At 44.5% G+C, this 12057-nt stretch overlaps 2 protein-coding genes across 12 annotated transcripts in view; one reads left to right on the top strand and one right to left on the bottom strand.

The window, feature by feature from the left end:
- LOC147581148 (uncharacterized) overlaps positions 1-12057 on the bottom strand; it is a 116552-nt gene that overhangs the window by 19860 nt on the left and 84635 nt on the right. For 3 of the 11 annotated variants that reach the window (XR_015251472.1, XM_086707621.1, XM_086707622.1), the window contains exons 1-3: positions 8520-8926; positions 6601-8263; positions 2414-2592 (exon numbers count right to left, since the gene is read on the bottom strand). The exons of 2 other annotated variants lie outside the window; for them this stretch is intronic. The gene's annotated coding sequence lies outside the window, so the exon portion shown is untranslated. Of the gene's footprint in view, positions 1-2413; positions 2593-6600; positions 8291-8519; positions 11153-12057 lie in introns of those variants that run through there. 6 more of the 11 variants (XR_015251477.1, XM_086707616.1, XR_015251475.1 and 3 more) reach the window with 5 other exon arrangements.
- The window catches only part of TRAF3IP2 (TRAF3 interacting protein 2), a 44699-nt gene that overhangs the window by 27892 nt on the left and 4750 nt on the right, over positions 1-12057 (top strand). Inside the window, exons 4-7 of the mRNA XM_025925638.2 lie at positions 2020-2198; positions 4241-4329; positions 8812-8880; positions 9997-10113. Coding sequence (XP_025781423.1) covers positions 2020-2198; positions 4241-4329; positions 8812-8880; positions 9997-10113 — 454 coding nt within the window. The remainder of the gene's footprint in view (positions 1-2019; positions 2199-4240; positions 4330-8811; positions 8881-9996; positions 10114-12057) is intronic.

Here is a 12057-nt window from a genome sequence, read left to right as displayed (position 1 = left end):
TGCAACAATGATTTCAGGAGTAGATTCCTTAATGCCCCTTACCCATTTAGCTCATCCCCTCCCCCCCACAACCCCTCCAGTAACCCTCTGTTTGTTCTCCATATTTAAGAGTCTCTTCTGTTTTGTCCCCCTCCCTGTTTTTATATTATTTTTATTTCCCTTCCCTTATGTTCATCTTTTTTGTGTCTTAAAGTCCTCATATGAGTGAAGTCATATGATATTTGTCTTTCTCTGACTGACTAATTTCACTTAGCATAATAGCCTCCAGTTCCATCCACATAGGTGTAAATGGCAAGATTTCATTCTTTTTGATTGCCGTGTAATACTCCATTGTGTATGTATATATATATTATATATATATATAAAATATATACAGGTATGTATATATATATAATATATACAGGTATGTATATATATTATATATATAGTATATGTATACATAGTATATGTATATATACATCATATATATATATATATATATATATATATACACATATACTATGTATACATATACATACACATATATATACCACATCTTTATCCATTCATCCATCGATGAACATTTGGGCTTTTTCCATACTTTGGCTATGGTTGATAGTGCTGCTATAAACATTGGGGTGCATATATCCCTTCGAAACAGCACACCTGTATCCCTTGGATAAATACCTAGTAGTGCAATTGCTGGGTCATAGGGTAGTTCTATTTCTAATTTTTTGAGGAAGCTCCATCCTGTTATCCAGAGTGGCTGCACCAGTTTGCATTCCCACCAACAATGCAAAAGAGATCCTCTTTCTCTGCATCCTTGCCAACATCTGTTGTTGCCTGAGTTGTTAATGTTAGCCATTCTGACAGGTGTGAGGTGGTATCTCATTGTGGTTTTGATTTTTATTTCCCTTATGATGAGTGATGTTGAGCATTTTTTCATGTGTCGGTTGGCCATCTGGATGTCTTCTTCAGAGAAGTGTCTATTCATGTCTTTTGCCCATTTCTTCACTGGATTATTTGTTTTTTGGATGTTGAGTTTGATAAGTTCTTTGTAGATTTTAGATACTAACCCTTTATCCGATATGTCATTTGCAAATATCTTCTCCCATTCTGTCGGTTGCCTTTTAGTTTTGCTGATTGTTTCCTTCACTGTGCAGAAGCCTTTTATTTTGATGAGGTCCCAATAGTTCACTTTTGCTTTTGTTTCCCTTACCTCTGGAGACGTGTTGAGTAAGAAGTTGCTGTGGCCAAGATCAAAGAGGTTTTTGCCTGCTTTCTCCTTGAGGATTTTGATGGCTTCCTGTCTTACATTGAGGTCCTTCATCCATTTTGAGTTTATTTTTGTGTATGGTGTAAGAAAGTGGTCCATGTTCATTCTTCTGCATGTCGCTGTCCAGTTTTCCCAGCACCACTTGCTGAAGGGACTGTCTTTATTCCATTGGATATTCTTTCCTGCTTTGTCAAAGATTAGTTCCCATACGTTTGTGGGTCCATTTCTGGGTTCTCTATTCTATTCCACTGATCTGAGTGTCTGTTCTTGTGCCAGTACCATACTGTCTTAATGATTACAGCTTTGTAGTGAAGCTTGAAGTCCAGGATTGTGATGCCTCCTGCTTTGGCTTTCTTCTTCAGGATTGCTTTGGCTATTTGGGGTCTTTTCTGGTTCCATACAAATTTTAGGGTTGTTTGTTCTAGCTCTGTGAAGAATGCTGGTGTTATTTTGATAGGGATTGCATTGAATATGTATATTGCTTTGGATAGTATCGACATTTTAACAATATTTGTTCTTCCTACACAGGTCTTGCTCCCTCTTTCGACCCCTAGCACAGGTCCTTACAAATGGCAGCCCGCCGAATTACTTATTGACTGAAATTCAATGGAGCAACCCTCATCCCTCTGGCTCAGGAAAGAAATGGAGGGAGAGGAGAGAGATAGCTCACTGGTATATTCCCATAGTTCTTAAAGGCTTTCTGTCTTGCTAGGTTTGCCTTTGTAAAAAAATGAAAATTTTACCATAAATGTATTCTTTTCCAGGGACCAACTATATCATCAGCCACCTAATCGAGTGGGAGTTCCTGAGGAGTCCTTGGAGTGTCCTGCAGAGTTGAGACCACCAGCTCCCCAGGCTCCATCCCCAGCTGCTGTCCCCAGACCCCCTAGTAACCTTCCAGCCAGAGGAACTCTGAAAACAAGCAATTTGCCAGAAGAATTACGTAAGTTGTTTGCAATGTTGTTTTTCCTTCTTTTTTGTCAGGTCTTCTACTTAGAGAGTACTTGATGATTTTTCATCCCTGACCTTGGGTATTCCTCACACACAGAGTGAAATAAATTTCACTTCCTTACTTTTTGCTTTAAAAAGTAACCAGCATTTTATATGAACTGTCTTTAGTGATGCTGACATTACCAGCAAAACTCACAAAATGCTTACCATTAGATTTTCTTAAACGTATACTCCAACAACAAATAACTCCAACGCTTCTCTCTTCTAAATGATGCTCTTGAGTGGACTTGTCCCTGGGTAAATTGATTGGATGTCCATGTGGTATTGGCCAGGGACCTAGTGTTTCACCATAAATTAGCAACAGCCATCAGGAACGAGGTCATTTCCTGTAGGAATGAGCAATCTTGTTTGGAAAAAGTGGTCTCACATTCTCCATACTGTTTTACAACCAATGCAAACCAAGCCTTTTATTTAAAGAAACATTCGACTAAGTGTCAGGTGATGATTCTTTTTCCAGATTTTGCAGCCAGAACCAGAAATGTTGAAATATCACCAAAATGTTCTCATATTAAGGTCAGTCAGGACAGTAAGTTCCAGAAATCTTATGAAAACAGCCACTACTTGTGAAATTGTTATATTCTGTTGTGCTTGCTAGAGAAGTTCAGGTAATTCTAATAAGCCCTTTAGAAACCTGGGTGCTTCTTTGAACCAAACTTGAAAATTAAGCCTTCTGCATTTGCTAACTCTTATCGGGGGAATCTGTGCTCATTAGTCATTTAGGGCTCTGGAAGATATCTCTGGTAAGGATCCATTGTTGTTTATCATCCAAAAAATTTTTTTTAATCTTTTCAAAATCTTATACATTTTAATCTTGAGCACTTCTGGAGAATGGATGCTGTCCTGCATAGGATAGAACCCTCATGTCAATCTACAGATCATATTTATCTTACCATAATCTATAAAGGAGTCTGGAAATTCTTACCTAGGAATTGGTTGAATATTAGGTGTTAAGAATACATTGAGGGCCATCGATATGTCGGGTTGCTTAAATGAGTCAGTATGAGCATTGTACATGCTTCTATTTGAGATATTTGTTTCAAAAGTCCAGAGCCCAAGCATAGATGAATACATACAAACTCATATTTTCTCTCCAACCTTCCTTTCTTCTCCACCTCCTGCCCCAGGGACTTCCTGATATTGAGCTTGTCTCTTCCAGACTAAAAGCCAGCACACAGAGATTATTCATCTATCACATTAACATGCTACCCAGAAATTTCCCTAAGATTTTAGCCTGAGAAAACATTGGCATGCCAACCTGACTGGGTCAAGTCTGTGGGCACAATGCCATCTGTTGCTCCAGGCTGACCCAGGGAGGAGCCAGAGAATAAGTGACACTGGATGCCCAGAGGTGGAATCTGTCCTTCAAGCTGCTGAAGTTCCTACTAACATTCCCGATCCATGCTTTGGTGTACCCTCATTTCCTGGTGTTTCTCCCAGCAGTGAGTGGTAAGGGGAAGGAGGTGGTAGGGAACCACCTGCTCCCTCTCCTCCTACTTGCTTTTGTTGGGCAAGAGCTCGGGGAGCAGAGAGCATCATGAGATCAAAAGAGGACACTGCTGGGTGGCCCCTTAGCAAGGTTCAGCTTCTTGACCTGCTGTGAGAGTATTCCTCAGGCACAGTGCCAAGTGTCTCTAAGAAACCAGAAGGTGGCCTGATCTTAAGGCCCCTCAGGTTCTGGGTGATAGATGTTGTTAATGCATCGTGTGATTTTTCAGCAGACCTCCTTGGCTTGGCTCAGGCCGCCAGCACTGTTCTTCCCATGCACACTGGGCAGTCTGCAGCCCCTCGGACAGACCCCTGCCGCCCCTTGGGGCCTAGTGATGCACACAGCTGCAGGCATAAGCCCTCAGACCAACCCCGGATAAAGTTTCACTTTATAAGTCTAAAAAGACAAGAAACATTGCATACAATTTACAAGTGTTCAGAATAGAATGATTTGACTAGTTTCTAATAAATGTGAAAACTCTCTCTTAGGGAAAGTCTTTATCACTTATTCTATGGACACAGCCACGGAGGTGGTGAAATTCGTGAACTTTTTGTTGGTAAATGGCTTCCAAACTGCAGTAAGTATTTTCTCCAAAGAGAAGACTTGTGAGTACAATGAGGGGCAGCCGGGCCGGGGGGGGGGGGGGGGGGGGGGGGGGGGGCTCAGTCAGTTAAGCATCCAGCTTAGGCTCAGGACATGATCTCATGGTTTGTGAGTTCGAGCGTCGTGTCAGGCTCTGTGCAGACAGCTCAAAGCCTGGAGCCCGCTTCAGATTCTGTGTCTCCCTCTCTCTCTGACCCTCCCCCACTCATGCGTGTGCATGCGCTTGCGCTCTCTCAGAAATAAATAAACTTAAAAAAATAATAAAGCAAGTACAATGAGAAGCAAAACAAAATAGCTGTTGAAGTTTTAAACTGTATTATCTGAGTTACGTGATTAGGAGCTAAACGCTTATAGATGTAGGTAATTATTTTCTAGATTTTAAACTCTCCAGAGTCTCCAGCAGTTACTTCTTGTGTGCTTACGGAGGGACCCTGGGAACCTCTGAACAGCCGGAATGGTGGTAGTCGGTGCTGACCACAGACGCAGCTTGGCCCCCAACGCAAAGGAAATGCCAGGCTCTTGATGCACTTTCTACCTTTGCCCTTTTTTTCTTTTTTCTTTCTTTTTTTTTTTTTTTTTTTAACCAAGCAAGTCTGCTTTGGTTGTGTTTCCTGTGATGCAGGAGGCCTCAGGCTTAACCAGGCCACCTGCTTATTGTACAAGGCCCTTCTGTCGGGCACTAGGCTGTAAGGTCTGAGGTCAAGGCCCACTGTGCACAGCTGCCTTCCACATCTTGATGCAGCAGCAGCCCCTCTGGGCAGGGAATACATGGCCTGATTCTCAGCTGGTCTCGTCTAGTTCTAGGGGAGATAGACAACCCAGCCCTGCAGTTCACTGTGACCTTGGCCCAAGAAATCTCAGGAAGCACACACTCCTCAAGTTTCCCTGCAGTGCCTTCCAACAGCACAGCCTAAAGTCATGTAAGTTCTTCTGTAGGATAAACAAAATACCACAGGAGGCGACTCAAAGGACTGGCTTTCCTAAAACACTGAGCTCACTTCTCTTCCTTCCCAGAGGCCCCCTTTGGGTATTGAGTGATAGTAAATTCTAGAGAGTGCTGAAAAATTAAGGAAAATATCTATGAATAGGAATGTGGAAGGATAAAAAGAGAATACTTAGCAACTAAATGTCAATTTTAAACATTACTTAGCGTTAACAGTTTTTATTGAATTTCTCTTTATTCTATAATTTTTTTTAATAGGAGCATCTACAAGGTTAAAAATGGATACAATTTATACATTCCAACTAAAGTGACTGTATAGAAGCCAACATTTCAATTTCTCATTTCTAGAGAAAGAAAGCACTGCGGCAACCAGGATGTAAAATCAAATTACAGGTCCTAAGGCCAACATTGGCAGAAAAGATCTTACTTTTGGTCATTTCCAAAAAAGCATACTGATTGCCCTTGGAGAAGAAGACAGGTTTTTATGAACTTAAGAGTCAGGGACGCCTTAGACAGAATTTAAATCTGTCCTTAATTTGTATCACCATGAAGCCTTGTATTAGAATCACAGAGCCCCATCCTGGACAGCTAAGTTACTATATTGGTACATCAAGAGTCCCTTAGTGGAGAAAAACACTTAATGGGTAATTTAAGGAAAGTTTAATGAAAGGACTATTTTTTTTTAATTTTTTTTAAATGTTTATTTATTTTTGAGACAGAGAGAGACACAGCATGAGCAGGGAAGGGGCAGAGAGAGAGGGAGACACAGAATCTGAAGCAGGCTCCAGGCTCTGAGCTGTCAGCACAGAGCCCGACGCAGGGTTCGAACTCACGAACTGTGAGATCATGACCTGAGCCGAAGTCGGACGCTTAACCGATGGAGCCACCCAGGCGCCCTGAAAGGACTGTTTTCAAAGTTCTAGGTAAATTTTAAGAAATCCTCAGGGAACAGAGCATATCCTGGGCCTACAGCAACAGCAGGAAGTTGCCACCACCCCTAAGTCTAAAGAGGCAAGGGAACAGTGGCTATGGCAATCTGAAGAGGGAGGCCGTATGGGTTGCTAGGGCTGCCATGAAGTACCACATGCTTAAGCAAAAGAAATTTATTTCCTCATAGTTCTGGAGTCTCGATGTCCAAGATAAAGGTGTCGGCAAGATTGGTTTCATTACAGGCCTCTTCCTTGGTTTGCAGGTGGCCGTCTTCTTCCTGTGTCTTCACTGGTCTTCCCTCTGTGTGTCCTAATCTCTTCTAAGGACACCAGTCCTATTAGATCAGAGCCCACCCTCATGACCCCATTTTACCTTAATCATCTCTCTCAAGGCTCTATCTCCAAATATAGTCACATTGAGTCAGTGGAGGTTAAGACTTCAACATGTGAGTTTTGGGGGAAACAATGTGGCCTTTAACAGCGGCTGTGTGGAAAAGTTGGCCTGACAGATGCTGTGGACTTTGGTAGAGACCTGGAGAGACAAATGAGAGATATCAAGCACATTGTGCCTCCCAGAAAGTCCACCTCAGTAGCAGGGAATAATTTAGGTGCTCAGTTAACAACAAAAATTACCATTCATTGAGTACTTACTTCAAGCCTGGCATGATGATATACCTTTTTCATAACCAATTGTTTTAATCCTCATAACCATCCTTGGAAGTAGGTTTAGTAACCACATATTACAAATAAGGATAATAAGACTTAGAGAGTTTCCGTAATGTTTTAAAGTTATGTAAGCAGGAAGTGCAGAAGCCAACAGTAGAACCAAGAGTAGAGCCAAGCTGCCGTTCCTTCTCAACCCCAACATTGTATTGCTTCTGTCTCATATAATAGAAATGAATTCCTGATACAGTCACAGAGAGCTACAAGCTTTCTCGAGATCACCTCATGTGGTCATTGGCTATCAGACATTTTAAAGCAGGAATCATCCAAACCAAAAGGAAAGCCATTCTATTTTTAATGTGCCATCGGTAAAGAAACATATTCTGAACTTGTATTATATACTGTATGTGTTTGACAGTTCGGTGTTCTCGAGGCACTTTCTCGTTCCACAGGAAGATCAGAACTAGGTTGAAGAGATAAGGCAGACATAAATGAGTCATACAGTGAATGAAAGGATGTTATAATGATGTGTTAAGTGTCTAACACCACTGGTCACAGCAGGGCTGAGTCGGGTGAGGTGAGGAGGAGGAAGTCAGAGAGTGGGAAGGAGTCACAGAGCAGGGAGGCTTGGGCTATGCTGTTGGGGTGTGGGGGAGTAAAGTAGACAGGGCACATGAAACAAGAGGTAAGGCTGGGTCACGGATGGCATGGAGAGCTTACTGAACAGCTAGGACTTCAATGGCGGAGTGACATTTAGGACAACTGATCTGAGAACGGTGTGGCCGAACCAAATAACTCCCTCAAGGACACTCTCCCCGAGTCACCCATTCTTGTATATAATCCCTCTTCCAAACAAGAGCACCTTGTACACATGTACATTACTCTCTGGCTGCAGGGCAAAGCCTGAGCCCCAGAAAGGCCTTCTTATTTGGTCTTCTGAAAAAACAGAAAGTAACTGGTTTTTCTCCCCTTCAAATACTCCTTCAAAGACTTGATATTTAATATCTATCTTTTCAAGGCCCAGGAGGTTCTGCTTCTTGACTTTCATCATAAACCTTTTCCCACCATCTCAGTAATTGTTTTTGTGACTGTTCCTTGGATTTGCTCCAAGTTTCATACAATCCTTCTTAAACGTATAGATCGAAACTGGACATAATACCATAATAATGACCTGGCTAATGCAAGTAAAGCACCCGAACTATATCTCAGTACTTGCACACCACACATCCATTAAAATGCTCCAGAATCATATCGTGTTTGCCTTTCATATTACAGATATATATATATGTATATATATATGTACATATATATATATACATATATATATAGATATAATTTTTTTTTTTTTGCTGGCTTATATCCAATTTGGTAGTCTACTATATCTCTCAGATTTTTTTCAACTTTTTTTTTTTTTTTTTTTTTTTTTTTTTTTTATTTTTGGGACAGAGAGAGACAGAGCATGAACGGGGGAGGGGCAGAGAGAGAGGGAGACACAGAATCGGAAACAGGCTCCAGGCTCTGAGCCATCAGCCCAGAGCCTGACGCGGGGCTCGAACCCACGGACCGCGAGATCGTGACCTGGCTGAAGTCGGACGCTTAACCGACTGCGCCACCCAGGCGCCCCACTACATGTGATATCTCTCAGATTTTTAAAACATAATTATTGTGTAGCCAAAGATACATTTTGATGTGTACCACTATATCCTAATTACGGATATTAAATACTTAAATGCCTACTAACGTTGAAATAGGGAACACTTTAAGAAAATTGTATTTTGGCTTTTAGACTTATATGCTGCTCTCTGCAAAAAGTGCTCATAATTTTTTCAGTCTTAAATGCATATAGTCTCGTGTTTTCTCTTGCTCTGCAACTAGAGAAAGCTTCTCATTAAGAGCCACCTCCCATGTCTTTTTCTTGTAGATTGACATATTTGAGGATAGAATCCGAGGCATTGATATCATCAAGTGGATGGAACGCTACCTTAGAGATGTAAGTACATTCCAAAATTCTGAGCTCGTTGGCTGGTGGGAAAGACAATGTGCTTATGGGGCTATTTTATGAAAGGAGCAATTGGCAAACCCACCAAGTCCAAAGCCGAGAAAGTCCCAACAAAGCCTCCCTTGTTGGCAGCCGCGCAAAGACCTGGAAAGGAAGGATGGGGTCACCCTTCTGGACATGCACAGGCAGGAAATAACGGTCAAACCAGACACAGGTGGTTGATAACAATCAGAGCAAACAATTTTTTGACCAGAATAGGAAAGGAGGAAATGAAGGCAGGCAGTGGGGAGGGAGTGACAGAATTCAATTTAATCTGAGGCCACCCCAAGTGTTTTGCAGGATTGGGCTCCAGAGCTTTCCCGGGAGGCTCCCTGTGCAGCAACCGTCCCCCCTCCCCAATCCAGGCGCCCACTCGGAGCCCTGTGATTTGTTTTCCACTGACAGAATCTATACTGACCACTGGGACACTTTGTGCTTTAACAAGATAGAAATTGATTGCTGCCAGTGTGTCCGTGTCGGCTGCTTCAGCTGCTGCTTTTGGAGAGAGCAGTGGGGGAGAGAGTCTCAGCAGGCTGGGGTTTTGTGGCTTTTCCTTTTGTCTGCAGCCTGATGTTTGCTTTGTGTGGAAGGGGCTGCTCCTCCTGGCTGTGCTGACTCGTAAGCGCTCGTGGCACGCAGGGCAGTCAAGAGTGCAGTAACTGACAGCTTACACCCAGCTGCCGGAGGGAGGGGGCTTTTCAGCGGTGATGTTCCGGAGCCTTTTTGCCACGATGCACAGTCACTTAGCGATTCCGGCTTTCATTAGACGTTTATTAGTGATGGTTGTGGACAATGGTGGGCAAAACCGCCTCCATTTAGGAGAGCTCCTCACAGAGCCATTTGCTCTGCATTTCAAGGGAGCCGGGAGGGAGACGGAGGGGAGAAGGGGAGACAGGAGCCTGTTGGAGTGGAGGCCAGTGCCTTTCACCCTGGGCAGAGAATGAGCCAGGCCCTCTACTCTGGAGCATGTCACGACGCTTACAGTCCTGCTGGCCAGTTTCCAGCCTGCCTTCACCAAATGGACCACACTTTACACTTCCATAAACATGCTTTCTCTCTCATTAACAGAAGACAGTGATGATAATTGTAGCAATCAGCCCCAAATACAAACAGGATGTGGAAGGTGCTGAATCACAGCTGGACGAGGATGAGCATGGCTTACATACTAAGTACATTCATCGAATGGTGAGTGGTGGGGGGACCGCAGCACCTCGCCGCCCCTCAGAGAGGGGCTCTTTCTTCTGTGAAGGCCTGTCCTTCACTAGAAACCAACTGAAGGCGGCATGATGATGGGTGAAGAAGCCCAGGCAGCAGTGGGGGGTGTTGGTTCTGTCTTAAGTGACCACGTCTCTGGGACTCCGTTCCTATCAGGAGCAAGGGGAGATTCACATGTGCTCTGGAACGTCCAAGGCTCTGGAAAACAATGCTCTGCTGACTTGGTCGTTTACCAACAAATGTGAAGTCCCAAGAGGGCAGGGGACAGGGCTGTGCGGAGAGCGGGCTCCTGCATCTGTGTCCTATTCTGACCCCTGCCTCACCAGAGAGGCAGAGTAGCATAGTGAAAAGGACCCATGCTGTTGTGTCAGATAGACCCGGTTCAAATTCTGCTTCCTCATGTATAGTTGTGTGACTGCGGGCCAACTGCTTAGGCTTCTCTGTGCCTCCATGTCCCTAATCATAAAATGGGTCACTAATACTTACAGTGTTGTAAAGATCGAATGAAATCGTTCATGACGAACATATCGATGCTCACATCAAGGGAAGGGACTGTTCTTAGCTCATGATAGATGAGCAACCATCCACGGCCACACCTAAACTATGGGACCTGGTCAAAGTAAAACCGGTGGGAAAAATTTGTGGGTTAGGCGTGCTCAGCATCTGGCAAAACATTCTGACCAAAAATACCACCCAGCTTTGGAATTGGCTGTTTTGTGAGCTAGCAATCTCCCTGCTTTCCAGGATTACAGAGATGCTGTGGAGATGGTCCCTGCTTGACTAGGGCGCTGGACTAGACTTGTGACTTTCAAAATGTCCTGCGGGTCAAAATGTCCCTGATGGGCTCTCGCAGGGGTCAGGGCGGCTCTGGGCCTCCAACCCCAACTCAGCCACAGCTGGTTTGCTTTTCTCAGGCTTTTTTACCAAGGATTTTGAGATTTGAAAAGGCTTGAAATCCACTGGACTAGAACTTGTAAGCTCCATTTCAACGGTAACATTCCACAGGCACCTGGAATGCACAGAAAGGATCACTGACTAAGACAGGAAGATGAGGCAAGACACCGAAGTGGCCCCGACAGAATAAGTAAGCAGCACAAGGCAGGACACAGGCAGGCAAGGGACATGTAGCTTTACCTCAGCGGAAGCTGACTTAAGTCCAGGTCTGTCCTGGGATCAGGAGCACAGGAAAAAGGCAGAGTGGGTGGGGGTTCCCCATCTGTCTCCTCTTCTACCAAGTGCCGACCACTTGTGCGAGTTCAGAACCAACCCAAGGCAAGGTGATGAGGTCAGAGAGTAAGGCCAGGGAATCAGGAGCGAAGCCTCCCCCCTGTTCATCCTCTCCAAGTCTGACAGCCCCCCAGGGGTTGGACAGGGCCCAGAAAAGGGTCACGGCTGGCTACGGGTGCTGCCATCCCTTGGCTGTCTGCTGCATGTCTGGCTGGCCCCAAAGCACTCAATGTCCTGTCTGCATCTCTAGGAACCTGCCAGTCCTGGGAGCTGACAGCTGGTGTGTGGGAAGGGCTCCAGGTCCCTGCCAGTTCCTGAGGAAACCTGTCAAGGTCTGCTGGTGTGTGGCCACGCCAGGCAGTAAAACACAGCTCAACCTCAGAGTTTGTCTGACTGTGCCCAGCCATGAACCAGATTGTCTCCAAACTCAGTGTCTGGGGACATGGATGTCTTGGGCCCTTCCTTATCACTGAAGGAGTTGAAGAGGCCTGATACAGAAGTGCCTTCCTGCCCAGCTGGCTGACCTCCAGGTCCCCTCCAGGCAGCAGAAACCTCTAGGACAGAGGGAGTGAAAAGGTACCCAGGAGTAACCGCATTATAGAGCCAGTGACTTCACGAAAAGCCGGTATCTGGAAATACGAGAGAAAACTATAATCCGCTGCTGCTGTCTGGCCCGCCGGCAGGCTG

This window comes from Puma concolor, chromosome B2 (assembly GCF_028749965.1).
Source record: "Puma concolor isolate L17-30 chromosome B2, mPumCon1.1.hap2, whole genome shotgun sequence".
NCBI classification, from domain to species: Eukaryota; Metazoa; Chordata; class Mammalia; order Carnivora; family Felidae; genus Puma; species Puma concolor.
Note: the sequence above shows the minus strand (reverse complement) of the source record. Positions and strands in the feature narration are given on the sequence as shown.